At 38.7% G+C, this 20791-nt stretch overlaps 2 protein-coding genes across 2 annotated transcripts in view; both read right to left on the bottom strand.

Annotated features, from left to right (window-relative positions):
- The window catches only part of hrh1 (histamine receptor H1), a 117251-nt gene that overhangs the window by 82086 nt on the left and 14374 nt on the right, over positions 1 to 20791 (bottom strand). The window lies entirely within an intron of this gene.
- The window catches only part of atg7 (ATG7 autophagy related 7 homolog (S. cerevisiae)), a 61453-nt gene that overhangs the window by 34208 nt on the left and 6454 nt on the right, over positions 1 to 20791 (bottom strand). Inside the window, exons 9-17 of the mRNA XM_069690899.1 lie at positions 18355 to 18476; positions 16860 to 16950; positions 16524 to 16668; positions 14667 to 14825; positions 10478 to 10672; positions 8534 to 8779; positions 6987 to 7102; positions 5334 to 5409; positions 1301 to 1381 (exon numbers count right to left, since the gene is read on the bottom strand). Of these exons, the coding sequence (XP_069547000.1) occupies positions 1301 to 1381; positions 5334 to 5409; positions 6987 to 7102; positions 8534 to 8779; positions 10478 to 10672; positions 14667 to 14825; positions 16524 to 16668; positions 16860 to 16950; positions 18355 to 18476 (1231 nt within the window). The remainder of the gene's footprint in view (positions 1 to 1300; positions 1382 to 5333; positions 5410 to 6986; positions 7103 to 8533; positions 8780 to 10477; positions 10673 to 14666; positions 14826 to 16523; positions 16669 to 16859; positions 16951 to 18354; positions 18477 to 20791) is intronic.

The following is a 20791-nucleotide window of genomic DNA, read 5'->3' on the forward strand; positions in this document are numbered from 1 at the left end:
GGAAGGGAGCGACGGTAAGACAGAATAGAGGAAAAGCAGGAGAAGTGAAACAGCGGACTGAAAAGAAAAGAGTGAAAGGCCGATAAGCAGATGCAAAACAGAGAGGGTAAAGATGTGTGGGTGGGATTAAAACATATTCACTACAAAACCTTTATTTCTGCCTTTGCAAAGAATTGTCTTTCCTCATGTTGGCCATTGTTCCTGACTACACGGCCTTTACCCAATCCCCATCAGACCATATGAAACCTCTGTGCAGAGTGAATAATCTCATCAGTCACACAGGCAGAAACATGACGCCTTAAAATGGGGTGGAACGCTATACTTTTTTCCAAAGCGTAGGTGGAGAAAACTTTAGTGCGCAAGTTAGCCAACTCCCTCCCTCCTCCGCCTCTTGGTTTCTCCCTCTGTCTTGACATGAAAGTGATAGATCTGGGGCTTTATGACCTCTTCATAGACACAAAGACTGCATTGAGATCGGGGGAGAATGAAGGGAGAGCGAACCAGCCCTCCACTCATCACAACACCCTTTCTTCAGCTCTGCACTTCCTCGACATATAACCCCCCTGAATTCCCCTTCTTTATTTTAACTTTCTCCCTCCATAAATTGTGGTTTTCTATCCCTCCTCCCCTGGTCTTACACCAGTGTACTCCAACCAATCACATCGCTGGACGCTGCTTGCCACATTGACCAGTTGGCTATGGACCAATGACAAAGCAGTAAAAAAACACTAAGGGCAATTTCTCCCACCCCACTTGGCTGATTTAAGATTTATGGACCTTTCAACAACCCTTCTACACACACACACACACACACACACACACACACACACACACACACACACACACACACACACACACACACACACACACACACACACACACACACACACACACACACACACACGGCAGTGGTGGGAGCTAATTCCACTCATACGACAGTTACTGACATCAATGAGCAACTGCTGCCTGATTGTTACCATATGGTTTTACAAGCTTTTCTGTGTGTGTCTCCTCAGTATTCCTCAAGGAACAACATTTCAACACCACAGCTACACTGACTTAATGTGGAAATGGGAGCGATGGGAATCCCCCTATTTCTGCTAAGGCTGCAATTTGTGTTTCAAAACAATGTGGTCACATAGTAACAGAATCTAATTTGATAAGTAAATCAGAACCTCCCCGACTGTATCTATGTTTCAATCTTTCTAGAAAACCGGAGTTTGCCATTAAAACAGTGCTGTTACAAAACTGGATTTTAAAACAAAATAACAACTGTTCACTTGCAATTTGTGCCACTTACAATGGGTGAGCAGGCTGTGCATTTGTCAAAGGCCAGGCTGGCAGGCAGGACATTATCGAACCTCGAAAGAAAGCCCCGGATCTGTGGAAGAGAAATCAACACACTTAAAACAAAACACTTTTTTTTTTCTTTCTCATAAAAGCACATTTGAATAATGTGAAGTCTAACCAGAAAGGCACAAGTTGAAAAAAAAAAAAAAAAGGGAAAAATAAGCAGATTTTGGTGGGAGATTTTGTTGTGTTTAGCAAGAGACTTAATCAGTCTTGAATTTGTATCTAATGCCCATGATGCCTTCGTTCCATGTAAGCAAAAGTAAATGTAACAACAACACAGTAGTAAACATGGAAATGAAATGGAGATTTGCCAGCAGTTTGACTTTGGCTTTTTCTGTATTGAATAATAAAGCAGAGAGCTCCCTCTGGTGGCAGCAACCGCTACAGTGAAACATTTCCACCACATTTCTCATTTCTCAAAAACCTTCAATACTAATTATGGCTAATTATCTTATATATATATATATATATATATATATATATACTGTATATTCTTTTTATCACTTCCCTTCACATCCTCCTGCTTTTTAATAAAAGCTTCATGCAATTATGTTTTCTTGCGACACACATTAGACCAGAGCATGAAATGACTTCCTGACTATAATTATCTGGTGGTGAAATGGACAAATATATTTACGACCAATTATTGTGCATAGGGTGGAAATTAAAAGCTTTTAATTCCTGGCTTGGATGTTTGGGTGCAAACGTCATGACATATTCAAGCACCCCGATTTTACTTTTTCTTTATGGAGCCAACTTTTCACTAACCCCAACTCTGTGGTAACTGAAGGCTATCAGCTTGAAACTGTATGCCTGAAAGTGAAGTACAATTGGTGCAGTGCTTTTAAAATCACTTTATTACATCTTCACAGCACATTTCCTTTTCTTTATTCCCTTCCAGTATTTTTCTATCTTTTCATCTCCATGCTTAACATTTCAATTAAGGTGGCACATTCAAGGACAGGCAAAGGAGAATAAAAAAAACAGGAACAACAAGGAAGATAATCTAACTGCAATAAGCAGGAGGTGTGATTATAACATTATTGTGTCAAGAGAAATGTTAGAGATAACATGTCCAGTGAATGAGGAACAAATGAAAGGCTGATGAGCGAGTCCGACCAATGGGTGAGCTGCAACAAGTGAGATGGACCTGAACAGACAATAAGCTCTACATAATATTACACAGCCTTTATAGAGAGCATACTGAGTACAGACGTCCAGTTTTATTTGGAAATGATGGAAAATGGAAATGAATAGTCATTCAAGCACTGCCTATGAGACCTGTATTATTTAAGAAGGTAAAGCCTATTGCTGCCTACAAACGGTTCACACTGACAATGAACATTTACAGCTTTGAAAGTATATGTCTAGTCAATGTGCGTGTTTGGTGGCCCCTAGAAGGCGCCTTACTTTCCTCCTACATCATACTTTTCATACATGTTTACAGTTTATTTATAATTTTTTTTCTTTCTTTTCATCCATATTACATTTATTGAAAAAAATAAAATAAATCATCCATTTTCCCTTTTAAAGGTTTGTTTGAGCATCTGAACTGAGGGTCGGAGGAGTGTGGTTTGCCGCTCAGACTGTGAAGCCCCATGAGGCAAATCTATGACTTGTGATATTGGGCCAGATAAATTCATTTGATTTGACTTGGCATGGGTCCGTATAAAAGTGCACTGTTTTATTGGCTGTTACTTAACACCTACAAAAGGTTTCTGTTGTCCGTTAGTGTTGATCATTCAATTTAGTTTGGGTTCAGACACGCAAATGTACCCAAAAACAAGCAGACAAAATTCCCATTGATTTCAAAGATAACTATGTAATGAATTTCAGGGAGACAGACTGAATTATTTTTTTTTAAGACCAAAATAAAAAAAATTCCAGCTGCAATTATCCTACACTCACAAGTGAAAAAAAGCTTATAGCGATTAAAAATGTTGATATACTTGCACTCACTTGTTCAGTTGGCTACAAGTAAGATATTGTGTAGTTTTTCTATGTCACCACAAGCTGTCACTGTGGCACCACAGAAAAAACAGCCGGCAGCCCCAAACTCCAAAACTGCAGCCGAGATTGCTGGTGGAACAGGCGCGATATATACAAACACTGGAAACACACACATTCACTCCTTCCTCATGTGGATTAGTTACTTTAGGTTTCTCTCTTTCTTTTTTTCTCATCATTATCTCACCCTTTGTCTGTCTCTATCTGTACACAAACACACCACATTTGCCTGCCATTTTTCGATGGGTTATTGAGGCGAAATACCACGAGCAGCAGAGGTGCCAAGCAAATGCCACAATATTGATGATGATGCAAATGGGGGTGTTGAGATAAGGCAGTTACTTGGCTAAGGGTCACAGTTTGGTCAGGTCTTCCTCTATTAAGTGACTATACCCTTCCCCCAAGCCCATAGTATATAATTATTATTTCAGTGACATTAACTGTGCTTATAAAAAAAATTCTGTTTGGCAAAGCAGTCTTGGAAAACTTAGGTTGTACCATTTACATGCATTTTCAGTTGGGCTGCATCCAGGTCTTTGACAACAATGAACTTTTTAGTTAATCTTACGAATATTATGTTTTTGTTCTTGGTAATTACTGAAAGAGCAGAGTCTTGCCTCTGACCTCACTATATGTGACCTGACAATACTTATATTTTTTGAATTTTTTTTCAATCAAATCCAATCATACATTCATGAAAGAAATACACTAGCTTTGAAGAAAGGTTAATTGCTCTTCTCGTGCCACTATCTTTATAAATCCAACCTCATATCCATCCAAGGTTTTTGGGGCAAACGATCTTTATAAAAACACACAGACCCGTTTAAAACAACTCCACAAAACTGTCTAGGGCAAAAATTAAGTCATGCTCAAAGACAATGTCCGAAGACAGACCATAGGAAAATTGCTACACAAAGGTCCATATCCGCACACGCACACTTTCTTCTCCACAGTTCTACTGGGAGTATCACCTGCTGCAACCAACCCGTTGATTATCCGTATGTGTTTAATTATGGTCTTCCCACTGTTTCCATTAAGTCTTGTCTGACCTCAACTGCTGTGTTTTCTTGATCTATGAGATGGAATCGGATTTGGTCAATATGACAGCAGCTAATTCAAGTCTAGTCATTTTCTGTTGTGGCAAGCCACAAGACTTTATCCTGCACCCTGAGCCTAAAAATGTAAAAAGCACTGAATACAATTCATTATTATAGATAATGCAATAGAAAGCTGAAGTTTGCGTGCAATAAAATCTCTTCCTGTCTCAGTAAATGGGATTCTTACTCTTTTAAACACACGAGGCAACCATTAAAATGTCCAGAACAGAAACGTTTGTGCAATGCAGTGCAAAAAACATCAGATGTAAAAATGTGGTTACTACATATATTTAAATGAAGGTGGACAAATTACCACTAAATACAACTTCAAAACAGGTCACAGCTTCCATACAAACAACTGTTGTAGCCGTCTCATTTTCAGTAAGGTGCTATTTAAGCAAATATGCAGCAGTACACAACGTCAGTGACAAAAGCTACCCTTTTTACTTGTAGAACATGATTAAAACATGACCTGTTCTTGATGTGCTCAATCCTGAAACACTCAGACATGCAGTCATCTTCTATACTCCATTATACAACAAGTAGTTCCGACCCAGCAATCTGATTGCTCAACTGTACGTTTGGAACGTGCTCAAATCACCATAAAGCACTCTGTTCATCACTAGAAACACCACTCCGCCTTCTTAATGGGAATATATAATTGGAATTGAATTTTATTTAATATGCAGTATAATGTTGTTTACTTTTTATAGGTCTATTAAATGTGACCCATTTGGTAAAATCATTTTTTGGTCCTTTTTTGTCGCTCCGAGCACCAGTACTGTAACACCACAGTGTATGGGTATAGCACAGAGAGTTCTTAGCATTAAACACAAATTTTATGAATGTGATTACGTTTGAGTTTGTGTGTCTGACCTGATGTGGCACGAGACCCAGGGAGGTGGGAGGTTCATTCATTCTGTCGTCACTGCTGCTGGCCACTGCATAGCCACTGGAGACAGAGAAAAAAGACAAATTTGTATTAATTATTCTTTTTCCACATAACTGTAATGATAACTTGTGTAACTTTAAAGCCTTTTTAAAAATTGCAGTACGTGTCCCCTAAAAAACAAATCCCACAACATCACACAATTTATGTGTAACAGAAAAGTATGTATATTAATGCATGCTGATTCATTTATGACACAGAACTGTAGCAAACCCACACTGTAAATGAAATTGTACCAATACATGACACCGAATTTGGTAACCTATTGGAGCACTTAGAGATCGTGGTTGCTTGAGTGTTACAAAATATTAAATTTTTCATGTGAGAGCTTCTGCTTTCCAGAACATTTAGACAGGTTTAAAAGATTGTACTCTGTGGATAACAATAATGAGAATACCACGTCTCCCACTGAGCTGACAGTGGTTTTGCAAAGTCAGAAATGTCTGTCAAGCAGCTGCAACATTAATCCTTATGTGCCTATGTTTCCAAAGCCCATGCTTGTTACAAGGTAAGATTGCATATGAAAGCTAGCTAAGGGACTTCAAGGGGATAAAGAGATGGCGGAATAGGGGTTATAAAGAATGAAATAAATACAGCTATAAAGTGAAAAACAAGGACTCTGACAGGGCCAATGCAAGAGGGGCAGATCTTAGTGTAAAGGAAGGAACTACACAACCAAATGGGTACAGAAAGCACATGAAAACTCTCCATTCTCCATTGCTTTTTAAGGTTTTTTTTTATCCAGGACAGAAAAATACACATCTCTGGAGCAGCTTATAATGTCTCATAACATTCTGAGAGAAAATGCCTGTCTTACCATGCTGAGCAAGCAGCCACTTTAGTATGATTCATACTGAAAAAGGCACAGACTAGTCCATTTTCACAAAGGCACACCCACATACATGACTGCACACCTAATAGGCATGAAAACATCCCCATCTGTGTCTAGAAAAAAAATTGAGCGAGTACAGATTGCCAAGCGAACATTAAAGCTGGCTGAAGATCAGTTTTAGAGCTTTTGAAGCATAAAAATAAGAAAAGGAAGGGGTGGGGGATGGGATCTGTGCCACAGCCAAATTACAGATATTACCTACAGTGCGGTAAGATCTCTGCAGCAGTGCTGGAAACATCTCCCTTAGTTTTAAGCCCCTGGTGAGGTAGGGCAAAGCTTTGACTAGAGCACTTCCGAGAGCTACTAGTAATCACAGTTTCTCATGAAAGTATGTGAGCGCCTGCCTCCTAAAAGTGCTAGCTAGGACGTTTTATAAAGATAAAGATTAAAATGTGGAGCCCGCTGGGGGAAAAAAACTAAAAGCAAGTTGTTTGCAGTGTGACATAAAACCTTTTTCTAAGCAGGGGGTATTTTTTTAGCACCATGCTAAGAGGTGGTTATCCCAGAAATAGGGAACCTGAGGGAAGAAGCACACGTGAAAAAAGACGTGACTGAGCGACACTGCACAGATAAACTCCAGCGGCTACAGATCAGAGACACAAGCTACAGAACAGACTGTAAGTCCACAAAGTTATTCCTTACAGCATAATTCCTAATAATGCGGCAATATAGCTTTTATTGTGCTTACCCTTCACTGTGCTGTAGAATGGACACCATCATTTCAACAGCCAGGGCTCCAGCAATCATGGCGAGGCCTGGTCTGCTGACTGTGCACTGCTGATCCAGGGTCCGATCCCTGGTTGACTATTTACAACAAAATATAACAATGGCATTAACAGCTGGCAATAGTAAAATACTAATGACATCAATATGAGGAATCACATCCTGACATCAATGCAGAAACCCAAAATTCAACACATTAAAATCAAGTGGATTTCCTCCAGTGCAAGGCGAAAAGTGGAGAGCAGAAACTTTGGAGGTTACCACCAATCAAATGGGTTTTAGCTGATGTTCTTATCCAAAGTGGCCAAGGTTTTGATTGCAGACTGTTTGCCACACATTGACTATGGACTTTTAGTAATGCCATATTATGTTTATAAATGGGACCATTAATGTAGCTCTGTCCTTGAGTGGCAACCTGTGGTTCAGTGTCAATCAGTGAAAAAGGCACCAGCCTTTCCACAATGCAGTTAATGGATGGATAGATGGATGGACCGATAATGTCTGTACCAAACTGCATGGCATTTCATCTACTACTACGACGACGACCACTACTGGTCAGGATATTACACTGTGGACTTGGCTGGATCAACAAGTCAACAAAATGGAAAGGTAAACTTAAGGCATCCACACATTTAAAAAAATGCTCTCATTATATTATTTTACAACTTTCTATTAATTAATTTACCAAAGTTAAACTCATATCTGCATTTAGAATTCAGTGAGAGCATGCTGAGCCCATAATTTAAATGTTAATATTCCTACAATCTGTGACTGTGAGCCAGAGCCACATAGCTTTTATAGGAGAATTCAGAACTGAATGGAACAAGTTCCCAACAATTGGCGGTGGACTTTAATAGCCAGTGAATGGTCTTTATACATTACTCATATCAAAAGGTCATGAGAGAGAAAAAGACCACAGAGAAAAACAAAGATTGTTAGGGAACACAGGCAGAATGTGGGAGGTGAAAGACGTGTGATTTTCACACAAGTGGAAAGGTTGTGTCATGTTTCTTCCCTTCTTTTTTAATGTCGCAACTATGCAGCCTGTGACAATTTAAATGTTACTCCTAGTGAATGTAAAATTAATCTCAATCATTGGGCTAAAACCTGCAATTTAAAACTGCATCAATAGATTTTTTTTCTTAACTTGGGGGGCAGTAAAACAACCTTTAAACTAATCATTGATAATATCTTTGCAACAGTTCCACAGAGCAATATTCATATGGAATCGTGTTTCTTGCTACTCAACATATTTAAGTTCAAAATTCACTCTCGTTTTGGTTTCCATCAACTCCTGAAAAAAAGTACACAGTGGGATTTTGAGAGCTAAAACAGATCACATCAAGTAGTAATTTAATCCATTGTTAGTAAAAACAATGCATCTATCAAGAGAGAGAACATCTCAAAGAATCCAACCTGTTGCGTGCATATTCTTAAATGCTTTCGTTGTCATGCGTGTTAATTTTGAGTGCATTAAGTGAGTTTGAGTGTATGCCTGTGTGTTTTCCTCACATCTCCCGGTGCCACAACGTCATTGCAGAAGTAGCAGCCCAGCTTGTATCCAGGGATGTTGGAGAACAGAGAGGATCCTGGGATGGAGGGTGCAGAACGGCCCGGCGTGGAGGATGAAGAGGAAGTCGAGGAGCAGGAAGGGGAGGAGTCTGCTCCTGCGGAAACACTCTGGCTGACGGGAGGTTTCTTCAGGCCATGGCGCATCACAACAAACGTGTCAAAGCCCAAAGCAGCATTCACCACAAGCTGATGAGTGAAAGATAACAATCGGGGTGCTTCATCGTAATTGTGATTATTACAAAGCAGTGGTAATAAACGATTTAAAAAAAAAAAAAACGTTGGCTTGATTAGGGACATTTTAAATTCCTCCTGAACTAACACAGCACATTTCAACCAAATCAAATGAACCAAATGGCTTGCTTTACACAGACAGCCCTACAATGTATTGAATCATTTCAGAAAAGCAATGGAATACAACATCAATAGGCTTTTTAAAATGTTGAAAGCATCATAACTCTCAGAGAAACGGTTCAAAGAAATGTTGCTAATTAGCAGTGCAGTCTGAAACACCCCCACGGCACAAATGGCTAAAAAAAAAAAACATTCAGCTAAGTCGTAGATGATGAAACCTTAATCAGCAGTCCAGAAAAAAAAAACTCAACAATATAGAGGTTGCATCAGTGTTACCACTGAGTTATTGACATAATGTTCAATAAATCTAATGTTGCCTGGCAACTAATGAAATACAAAACTGGTAAAAAGAAAATGTGCCCAATATTATGAAGCAATTTCAGTTTCCTGGAAGAAAAGGGAAAGGAATTCCCAATTTCAGATTCAAGCATAAAGGAAGTGAAACAAGATCAATGTAAAAAAGTAATTCATGTCTCCTGACAGTGCAGCACAATGGCTCGTGGTCTAATGTAACCCTTGAGCAAGCAAATCTGTTGAAATCTATTGTCTCAATTTCCTTAATTTGCCTCAGTACCACCATCAAAATACTATTAAAATAATAAAGTGCATAAAACAGGCATATTCTAGGTGACCACAATGCATCATTACAGACCAATCAAGGACATAACACATTTGTATTTGAAACTATTTTTTTTTTACTTAGCTTCATCATGTGAAACGCAAATTGAAAAAAAAATTGAATCTTAACAGGCAGGAGTTGAACCTGCGAGGCTTTACACCTCCAGCACCTCCATCGGGGACCATCTGGGTTGCTGCATGCTCATCACTGACCACCACTAATGGATGTCTCTTCCCTTATCTAGCAACATTTCCTGATGGCAGGGCAGTGAACAGGGACGCCTCCCTGATACTATCTGCAGCTAACATATCTATGAAGTTGCTATTTCCTTGAGTCTGGGCACGTTTTCTTGGCTAGGGCCAAAAGTGTGGCTTCTCGGCCCTCTCTCCAAAGGGTCCTTTCTGAAGGAAGTGGCTCCCCATCTGAGTCCCGTGGCTCTCCTCTTGCTTCCTTCTTTCACCACCTCTTTTCACCACTGTATTAGCTCTATCTTGTGATAATTACGACCTCGGACCTCAGCACTCTTCTTGTAAAAAGTGTAAACACGAGCTCATTTAAAGGCAGCATATATGTGCTTGATGGTTGATTTTGTTCACCAGCTAGTTTCTAACTCCATCTGTTAACTGCTGCTGGTCAGTAGATTAATGAGTGTTTTGTTTTTTAAAACATAATTTTTCTGTGGCAACAAAAGAGGTTAACATGAGCTGTGACACTGCGCCACACTGCAGCAGCTTTAATGATCATTTCTCATGTGTACTTCATTGCAGATGTCCACTTTCACATCGCCTGTCATGAGCTCATTCATTCTTCATATGCAAAATATTGTAAGGGGAGCTTTAATTGCTCCACCACCTGCTAACCCAACCCCACTGGTGCGTTACTGTCGTTGTACATCATGTACCGTTCCCTCCTACCTTCCTCTTGCTGGCAGCTATTACAGTAGGCAGCCAGCGGCTCTCCCTCGTATCCATCAGTAAGAACACCACATCATGCTCTGAAATGAGCTTCTCCAGCTGCTCGACTTCCTTCTGGGCCTGGGAGAGAGTAGCCTGAGAGAAATTCACTGGGTGGCCAGGCATGGGGATGCTCATATTATAACCCTCTGCATTCTGCAAAAGGAAGAAAAACACAGTGTCAAAGAGGTTGAAAAAAACAGGACACTGCTACAAGCCCATGTACCCATGTAGACTTTACAAATCCCTGGGGTATTCATAATCATCCTTCTTTTGTATGAGCAACAAAGTACAATTGTTGGTATGAATAATTTTGTTTTAAATGGGGTATTTGCAAATGTTACATTTTCACAGATTGATTTAAAAAAATAAAATAAATAAAAAAAAAAAAAAAAGCTTATGTGGGAATTGTTGAATTGTTGGGTTCCTCTGTATGATGTTGTAACGTTCTGTTATAACCTGTGTTGTGATTTGGCACTATATAAATAAAATTGACTTGACTTGACTTGAATAAAGCAAGCAGAGGGCAACACGTTGGACAATTGAATTAAATCATGGAACACATGGTGCTGAATTATATTGAGCTAAATTAATTTGGTAGACATGACAGATTGCTTTACAATAGGCTATTTGGCTGCTTGTTTCAAAAACATTGGTACTTGCGTACCGTGCTGCGAACAGATCGGGTCCAGTCTACATCCAGGACATGGTCCAACCCGACATCCCAGCCCGCTCCCTCCGCTCTGCTTCTACCGATCGGCTTGTTGCTCCCTCACTGCGAGCTAAACACTCTACAAAATCACGACTGTTTGCTGTCCTGGCTCCTAAATGGTGGAATGAGCTCCCCACCGACATCAGGACAGCTGAAACTCTGTACATCTTCCGCCGCAAACTAAAAACACACCTCTTCCCAACTTTACCTTGAACAGTAGAACTTTAGTAGCACTTAAAATGGCACTTACTGATAGCACTTTGTAGTTTGGCTTTCTTGAAGAAACTGTATTTCCTTGATTCCTGTTGTTCTGGGTTTTGTACCCTCATGGTTGAAATGCACTTATTGTAAGTCGCTTTGGATAAAAGCGTCAGCTAAATGAAATGTAATGTAATGTAATGCTTGTTTAAAAAAATAAGCTGTATCTGTCAATCTGGTGAACTCAGAGGTTACAATGGAAAGATTACTTGCATAAAGCAATCCGCTTAAATGCAACTTTTAAATTAGTCTACATCTTGCCAGTTGTCTGATATGCACCACTGCATACTGTGTAGGTCACTGATGAAACACATTATGTCAGAAATATGGAGTCAAGGCAAATTGTTTTGCAATTATCAAAATTGTATATTTACCACTAGTGTACATGCTCACATCAATGAATGAAGAAAAACGTTTGTGGCAGGGTTAGTATTTTTGGTCTAAATATGTTGTAGTCCTTTAACACTATAATACTCTCTTGGCATCATATCAAACATACTGCCTTCGAACAGACACTTGTGGTGAAATATTTACATTAAAATGTTCACTCTTGGTCAAAAACGTACAGTAACTTTCAAAATAAACTTTTCTCTTATAAGCATTTATTCTGACATCACAATCACTAACGTAACTAATTTTTCACTTCAGGTGAGCAAGAGTTGACTTCCGGTCTATTTTAGTCCAATCTAAATGTGGACAGTGACGGACTCTGTGTTGGAATCAAGTTGAATAGCAGTACAGACTCATTGTTATCATTCGCCTTAAGATTCATCAACATGATGCTGCCTTTTATCCTTTTAATTTTGTGTTGTTGTTTTTTTTATGGACTTTACTGGCCAGATTGAGATGGTCCTTAAGCTATACTTTGTCCTGTGTTTGGTCTAAAGCATCAAAATTAAAAGGTTTAATTTTTTTCAGGGGGTGGTCAGTCACTCTTTAAAGCAGCACATTTTAATTAATATAGTTCTTTACTAAATACATATAGTTTGGCACAAAGATCAGGGGCTACACTGTAATCAGAGTAATCTTCACATCTTTCCAGATTTTATATCCAACAGGTCCCTTTAATAGAAAATGCTTTTAGGCTGTAGGAAATTTCCAACACAGAAATGATCTTTATGTATGGTCAAATACTGTATGTATTTTTGCTCTGCTGGCTGCTGACTGACACATATATCATAAAAAATAGGGACCACAGTGGATTTAGATCTCCAGTATACGTGAACAGTAAATGAAAAGAAAGCCCTTAAATCGTCGTTTCTAAAAGTCCTTTCAAAAACATGGCAAGGTAAAATGTAATATGTGAGACTGAGCCTCTGGGGGTTCAGTCACTTAAAGTCTTTTGTTGTCCAATGCCAAATTTATATTGCTACGTCTATCTCCAGGGGCTGGATATTCAACCATGAGGCAAATGGAAATGTCAAGAGTAATTTTGTAGTCAAGAGAGGGACAGAAAAGGCCATAGATGAAGTGGGATATTTTTGCAAGAAGAAATGCCACTTTTACTGAATCAGTGGATGTCAAGCCTTATCGCTTCACATTTCAGGAGTGGGAGCTGTTCACCAAGTCCTGAATTCACACTTTACTTTGACATAAGTGTTGCTAAGCAGCAACATTGTGACTTTGATGAACACAGTTCAACTAATGTATTTCTGTGCTTTCGGCTCCCTTTCTGCACTCACATTTCTTTCTATCTCTCGACCTGGCACCTGATGCCCCTGTGTTTGTAGAAACAACAAAAGCAAGAAGGAGAAGGAAACGGGCAAACACCCATACTGATAAAAATAGGAGCAGGTACAGATGCAAGTAGTGTCCAGGGCAGACAACCTAAGTGTCTAGAGCTATCATGACAGCACAGAGCCATCCATCAGGTGCTGTACATCAGTTATTTCATTCTCTACTTTGTTCCCAGAAGAATAAAGGAGGGCAGAGTGAGAGACTTGGACATGGTTGATGACAAGACAGTCATCAATTGTATTTATGGGAAGAGTCCATTTTTAAAGAGCAGGTCTTCTTGACAATATTACCCCAGGCTATTGCATTTCATTTGAGGAACAACCTATTACTGAGTCATGATTGCAAGTTATGCAAATCAATATCTTAAACTGAGGCTTAAATCTCATTTCAAGGATCAGACTGTGATGTGACAGAAGAGGAGACTGGGGACATGAGAGTACCGAGATGTCTGCTTTTAGTCAGTTTATTCAAAAATCACAAGCTGACGAGAAGCTGAGATTGCAAACAGTTCATTACAGAGGCTGTGCTCTGGTTTCCAAAACAGAACTCTTGGTAAGTCTTCATCTGACATCTGAAAAAGGATCTGAACAGTCCGAGTTCATTCCACTCCAAGGTGATGCCTCAATTCACTTCATTCAATTGATCGAGCATCCCTTGCCATTTTAATCCTGGCTATTATAAGAGACCCACAACCAGGGGTCCAGACCACACATGGAATCCTGAAATACATCTGAAAAGGTGACCAAATGGTTAAAGGTAGAGTTTGCCATCGAGATTACCAAGCAACCAGCAGTGACACCAGAAGTTACTGCTACTCCCGATCAATTTGTCATTTTTACATTTCGGTTTTGCTACAGATCTAACAAACAAGATACAGCGTATCTTGGGAGGCAGGCAGAAGTAACGTTAATCATCTTATAATGAAATGCGTACACATACACGGGTGTACACATGATTCACTTTATAAATATGCATTTAGTTTTTTTGCATTTCCAAGTAGCCTCATAATAAAGGCTGCTGTCTTTCACAGCAAAACAGAGCCATGCTGTGGGTGTTTAACTGCTTTTTAATTTGCTTATATATCAAGATATCTCCCCACAGAGCACGCATTAGTCAGCAAAGTAATGAAACCGGCAGAATTAAATCTGCAGATAACACAACTCTTCATTTTTTTCCATCATTTGGTGAGCACACCTCAGATCTGACCAGTCATACTATAATGGTAATGCATTTTTACAGTGATTACATTTTGCCAAAGCTCCTGCATAAAGGAAAAAAAAAACTTTTATATTTCTCAACTTGAGAAAAAGTAAAGAGGACTGATAACGAGATGTCACCATCACAGGTTTCCTGGGGGAAAAAAAAAATCAATAATTTGATTCTCACAAATGAGGAGTGACAGAGGTGTCATATTCAAAATTGGAGCATTATAATTTGACTCACCACACCAGGAAAGATTTTGGTAAGTCGGTCAACAGCTGCTATGGCTTTGGCCTTCCCTCCTCCAAGACAGTCCTCAAACTCGTAGAGCGGCTGCCGAACCGGATTGGAGTACGAGATCTTTGCATTGTCTACAAATGTGATGTGTCTCACTCCCCATCCCTGGAGAACGAAGGAAACAAACCTGGTTCATCTTTTCTACCACATTAATTTGAAATACGTAGCTGTTATTTAATGACATGCAAATTGACCCAAGTGGCACTTTAAGCAGCTTCAGTGGCAATGAGTGAGGTAGTGCGCCCCATGTGCACTTCAAAGTTATTACTTAGTGACATTCAAGTTTAATTCCAAAATAATGGATGCATAAGTGTTCAGGCCGAGACAACCTTATTGTTCTAGTCGAAATGCTTTTCATCAATATAATTTTCTGTGAACACAAATTCTTGCCAGACTTTAAATGACCAGGGAATTTAGTTTTTCCAACACTGACTGAAAAACTGTCTGAGAGAGTGCTCTATGAACAATAGAGGACACAGACGTGAATTCAAAGGCGCATTATACCTTTTAAAAATTGTTTCAAAATATTTAAACAAAAAAAGTAGGCCAGCAGAGAAAATCTAATCTTTTGCAAATTAATCTGGTAATATATAATGAAATATGAGATGTCATAAATCAAAGAAAACAAGCTTAAAATAATTCAGAGGAAGTTTTAACAGCAGATCAGTTCAGGGGAAGGTTATCTGTTCTGTTTATCTTGAAAAGATTATGCTTAATCTACAGAAGAGACACTTAACAATAAAGAACTGCATGTTTTGAAGAGGCATGAACAGTTCTGGGTTTTGTACCCTCATGGTTGAAATGCACTTATTGTAAGTCGCTTTGGATAAAAGCGTCAGCTAAATGAAATGTAATGTAATGCAATGTAACAGCAGTGGTTTCTGAAAGTTCATGGACAGTTGGCTCACTTATAAATAGCTGAGCTTCCATTTGCTGAGACATTAAAGTTAGATGAGATTCTGACCTATTACTTCTGATTTCTCTTTGTGAATGCCAGTAGCGCCCACATGTACAATGAAAAATGTTCAACACTCATATATACATCAGTTAATGTGTTTTTTTTCTCTGATGTCACAGTCTAAAGCACATAGGAAGCAGCATGTTTTAATTGTTTCACTGCATCTTTATTTATTGCAAAGAACATGCCACTTTTTTGGTATGGATCCAAAATGAGAGATTTAAAATATTTAATATATGACAGCATGGTCAAGGTAGGTTGGTAAATGCTGCTTCCTTCAGGAGTACAATTATGATTTTATCTTTGCATCAAGGTTGTTCCAACATGTTGAGCTCCTACTTAAATCACTTTGCTGATACAGTTTTGGGGTAATGTGGGAAAATTCAAAGTGTCATTCTCACTAAACTGTATTTAAATTTTGTTGACCTTACTTGCTGGTAGGAGATAGTGGAAAACATTGTGCACAGAACAAAACATTTTTATTTCGTGCTACTATCGTTGTCTCAAAAACGCCGCTGTCAATTTCTGACAGTTTGCCCGTGTCATAGACCCTCATGAATATAGAGGCATAGCACTGACTCAGGAGCACTTCTGTCAGCAGTCAAATAAGTTACTGTTTGGGTCACACTAATGTAGTAAGCAAGAACGTAGACAGTCTGTACGACCTGCTACTGCATCAGATATGACCAATACATGTGGTTAAAAAAAACTCGATGCAGCATCTTTGAACAAAAATTGGAATCCATGATTTGAAATATAATTTTTCAAACTGTCAAAACTGTGTGCCAAATTCCAGTTTAACTTTATTAGTTTGTCCACCAATCTATTTGGTTTTCCACTCTTACCATGAGAGTCCTAGCCACATTGCAGCCCAGCGTCCCCGCGCCCAGAAGAAGACACTTTGTGCTGACCACTTTGTCCAGGTCCAGGGAAGGAACCAGCCTCCACCTCATTAGCTTCAGGTTCAGGTCCACTGATGACTCTGCGAGCCTGGAGACAGTCCAGTGAGACAGCTGAAGACCTACATTGACCTCAATGTTTATTTCAGAATATACACAGTTTGAATGTCAGCAGCAACAAATTTGAACAGTTATGGGCCGGCGAAGTCCAGTCACGCACTTTTTATCAACAATCTAAGGTCACACACTGACACTTCAACACATCTGTATCATGTATTTTACCTTTTAGGGTCCATGCATTCACTGAGGTTGACCATCCTGGGTCCCATGGCCCCCTTTGGGTTCTTCTCCCAACCTACACTCTTAGGACATGCTATGAAAAAAAATTAAAATGAAATAAAAATCTTAACAGAGTAAAGTAAAATTTCCCTTCAGCAACGAGAGAAACATGGAAACCGTTGACAGGACAACGGTGAAGTCGTGTGGCTGCACTCTGTTTGCAAAAACGTACTTCTCACTTACATCAAATTTAAAAACATGAATGTAACATACTTACAAATAAAATGATTATTTTTCTATTTGGTCCTCAAGAAACAGTGCTATGAAATCTATTGACAGCAAGTCAACCTCATAGTGGATTTATTTGGACCGCTTCAATTACAACAAGTTCTCCTGTGGCAAACAAAAACCAGTGCACAAAGAGATACAAACAAAAACTGAGCACTGTCTCATTCAAAACCTTATATATTGCCAAGTACAACAAATTATTTTAATCTATACCTTACAATGAATAATTTCAACCTTACAATTAATATGAGTCATACTTTTAGAGTACTTCAATTATGTAAATTCAAATCTGGTTAATAACATTACATGGTTGTAATAGTATAATCTGAAGCTAAAGATATTAGTACCTTATCCATTCATACCAGTCATAATGTTAAGTGGAAGGATAACAGGTTTCTTTATTCTATTCCTTTTGTTCTTGTTTTAGCAGCACTTTCACACAGTTGTATTGCTACATTGGACACTGATGCAGGACTCCTTGTTTACTTTTTGCTATTTAGATGTAGCCACTAAATGCATGCGTATATCTGTGTAATGCAGCATAAAATAAACAGTGAGTGGAAAAATATTAGTTTAACACAATTTAATTTCTCTTTTCGAATGAGATGTGTGGATGTTAATTTACGCAGTCAGGGCATTATTATCTTTGCCCTCTCATTTAAGCATTCAGACAGTGGTTCAGCTGAGCCTGGCGGATCTGAAAAGTTGGGCCATGGTGGATTCGTTAATCTCTTTGAAAACAATACCTGATTTGTCCATGCAAAACCAAACAAAATAGCTAAATTGATTTTTCTTTCATGCATATATCCTCTAGGAGTTAATTAAAAGCTAAGATGTGCTGGAGAGGTTGAATGAGGTAAACAAAGACACATCACCTGAACTCAACAAAAACCATCACAGAGCTACTCCCTTTCCCATACTCCCATTACCATTTAAATTACTTTCCTCCCTTATTCAGCAGATAAAGGAATAATGGCAACACTTTCTGAGATTACTGTGGCTTAAAAAGGAAGCAGATAGTCTCAGTGAAAAGTGGCCTAAAACTGTGGGCTCATATCAGTGACAATAAAGTCACACAAGTGCAAGAACACACATTCAGACGAACACATCAGACACATATCAGCGCGCACACAGACATGGTACACAATGTTAAGTGCACAAACAGAAGTATACCCACACAAACACAGACACACATTAAGAGACAGATTACCTGAATTACTGGGAAGTTCGGGTAGTTTGACCTGGAAGATGACACTGTGCTGCATGGAGCGGCTTCCCTGCAGAGTTCTGTCCCGAAAACACAGCAACTCCACTGTGCTGACCTTAGAGCCCCTGACACACGCACAAAAACACACACTTTTTTTTTTCCAAAAAATGCGACTATTAAAATCTCAGTAATAATGAAATACAACTGAACATGCAGTAATGTCTCTCTCACTCTAATTGAAGAAAGTAAACACATGAATGAGCACTCTTGACATTTTTATCAACCTATGTCAACGGACCAAAACATTTTCCCTAATATGGTGCTAAATGACCGAGTCAGATTACACAATCAAATTCTAGTGAAATGACTGAATAAACAAGACATCACGGCTTCACTGCAATCCTATCTTCTCTCATCTACGCCTGTATCAACAGTTAATGTATAACACTGAGAGAAAGTGTAGTTAAGATTGGTGAAGTATATATAATGAAATCAGTCTGAAACTGCAGGGCATGAAGGCTTATCCTTGTATGTGCAGCTGATAAGCCACTGATGTCAAAGGACACTATTGCTAAACATTGGAATTTCTTTATTTATGCAATAAAGATCATTTTGAAATACCAGAATTAATGCCAGGGGAAAACTAAGCTGTCGAACAAAAAAGTGTGACAAAAAATGAGTTGAACTCTGAGGAGTATACAGCTCATCCAAACTGTTTCAACAAACGGAAATACAACGTCAGCTGAAATATAGTGCTGACATTCTCAGATAATAATTTTGCAAAATAACAGAAATGTAACAATGTTTTTATTCATTTTCAGACATTCTCAAGATCAGCTTGGGGAGACTGTTAGTTACTTGTCATTTCTTAAAATCCCTTCAGAACAATTATCAACATGTCTGGCGTTGTGTTTTTGTCAAAATCCAAACGCTGTTCTGCGATATCGGCTCTTAAGTTTACATATTTCCATTTTGACTTTGATTTAATGTGTTTTGGAAGAGCCATTCAATGAAAAGCTGTGGGAAAATAAAAAGCAGAACCTTCTTGATAGTTACTGTAGTTTACAGAGTCACTGTAGGAAAAGCAGGTACTTCATCAATAGCAAATTGCATCCTTTCATTTATACATGTCGACCATTGGTTGCTCTTGTTCCTCTGCTATAATGCTTTAGTTTTTGGAAATTAAAATAGAAGTGTCTTTGCCATATTACCTGTTTCACAAGAACAAAACTCCTGCATGTGATGTCATATTAATAATAATACCAGCTGACATGAAATTAAAATGTCTCAAGTGACACCTGTAATGCCTGTCGTGTACTTTTTATCATTGTGTAAATATTTGAATTGACTGAAGGATTCTTGGATTAAATGTCAAGTAATAAATCTGATAACCTGCACTGACTCCTCCCTGTAGCACTGAAATATTCCTTCTGTAAACATACAAGTTTCCGCACAGCACCATCATTTCTGCAATAACTTAAGTCAGTTTGTTGAGCAATTCATGAGCTGTAACATCACAATGCACTGAAATCTCTGAAGCTCAGTGATGTGTTTCATTTATGCGTCACACTTTGATGTGAAGACCAGACAGCATTTAATAATAGGAGTAACAAATAAATCTCTCCGAATATCCTGCTTCCTGTTGCTCCTCAATACACGAACACATGGTAGCTATGAAAAAAAGAACTAAGGTTTTTAAGAACATTAGTATTGAGAATACACAGCAATCAGTGGCTGGTTCAAAAATGTTTTCATAGGATTCACAAGTTTCAAGCTGCTGCAAATACGATGCATGTCACGTATGTTTACACAATGTTGGCTGTGGTGTCCACAGACAGCAGCTGCTGTATGTATCACTGGCATGGGTTAACAAACCAGCCATTGTCCTTGACCTAGACTGGCTAACTGCATGGTTCATTTCACAAAAAATAAGGAGCTTAATAATCCAACGCATCATTTACATACATTCACACATAAGAGTAAAAGACAAATGTTGTAAAGTTCTGGGAATTGGGGATGATATTGGAAAGGTTTAGGTGGATAAAATTAGCAATGATATCATTACAATTAAATTGAACTTAGACGTATTAAGGAGGTAGCTAATGGGGAGTCTGTTGAACAATGAAATAATGAAAAAAAGAAATAAGAATATAAATTATACCATTCCACAATGATCAGACATTTAAATACAGAGACAAATGCCACTGGCTCCACTTCGTAGACCTGCCTGAGCTCTGTTCAGGACTGGTTAAAGTGAAAGTAATGCCATATGCAGATTTAAATAAAACTACACATCCATGTACAAGATATGATATTACAGCCAAGCAGGTGGTTACACCTACATCAGTTTCTCTGAGCTTTCAGCAGCAGCTTCACACTCTTATTGCAAGACACCGAGTCTCTGCAAACTGCTTATTTTGAAGCAACACCACAGGTTCAG

The sequence above is a fragment of the Brachyistius frenatus genome, unplaced genomic scaffold (genome assembly GCF_029030835.1).
Source record: "Brachyistius frenatus isolate BFR_SWC_R1_liver_20210118 unplaced genomic scaffold, ASM2903083v1 Contig_10, whole genome shotgun sequence".
NCBI classification, from domain to species: domain Eukaryota; kingdom Metazoa; phylum Chordata; class Actinopteri; family Embiotocidae; genus Brachyistius; species Brachyistius frenatus.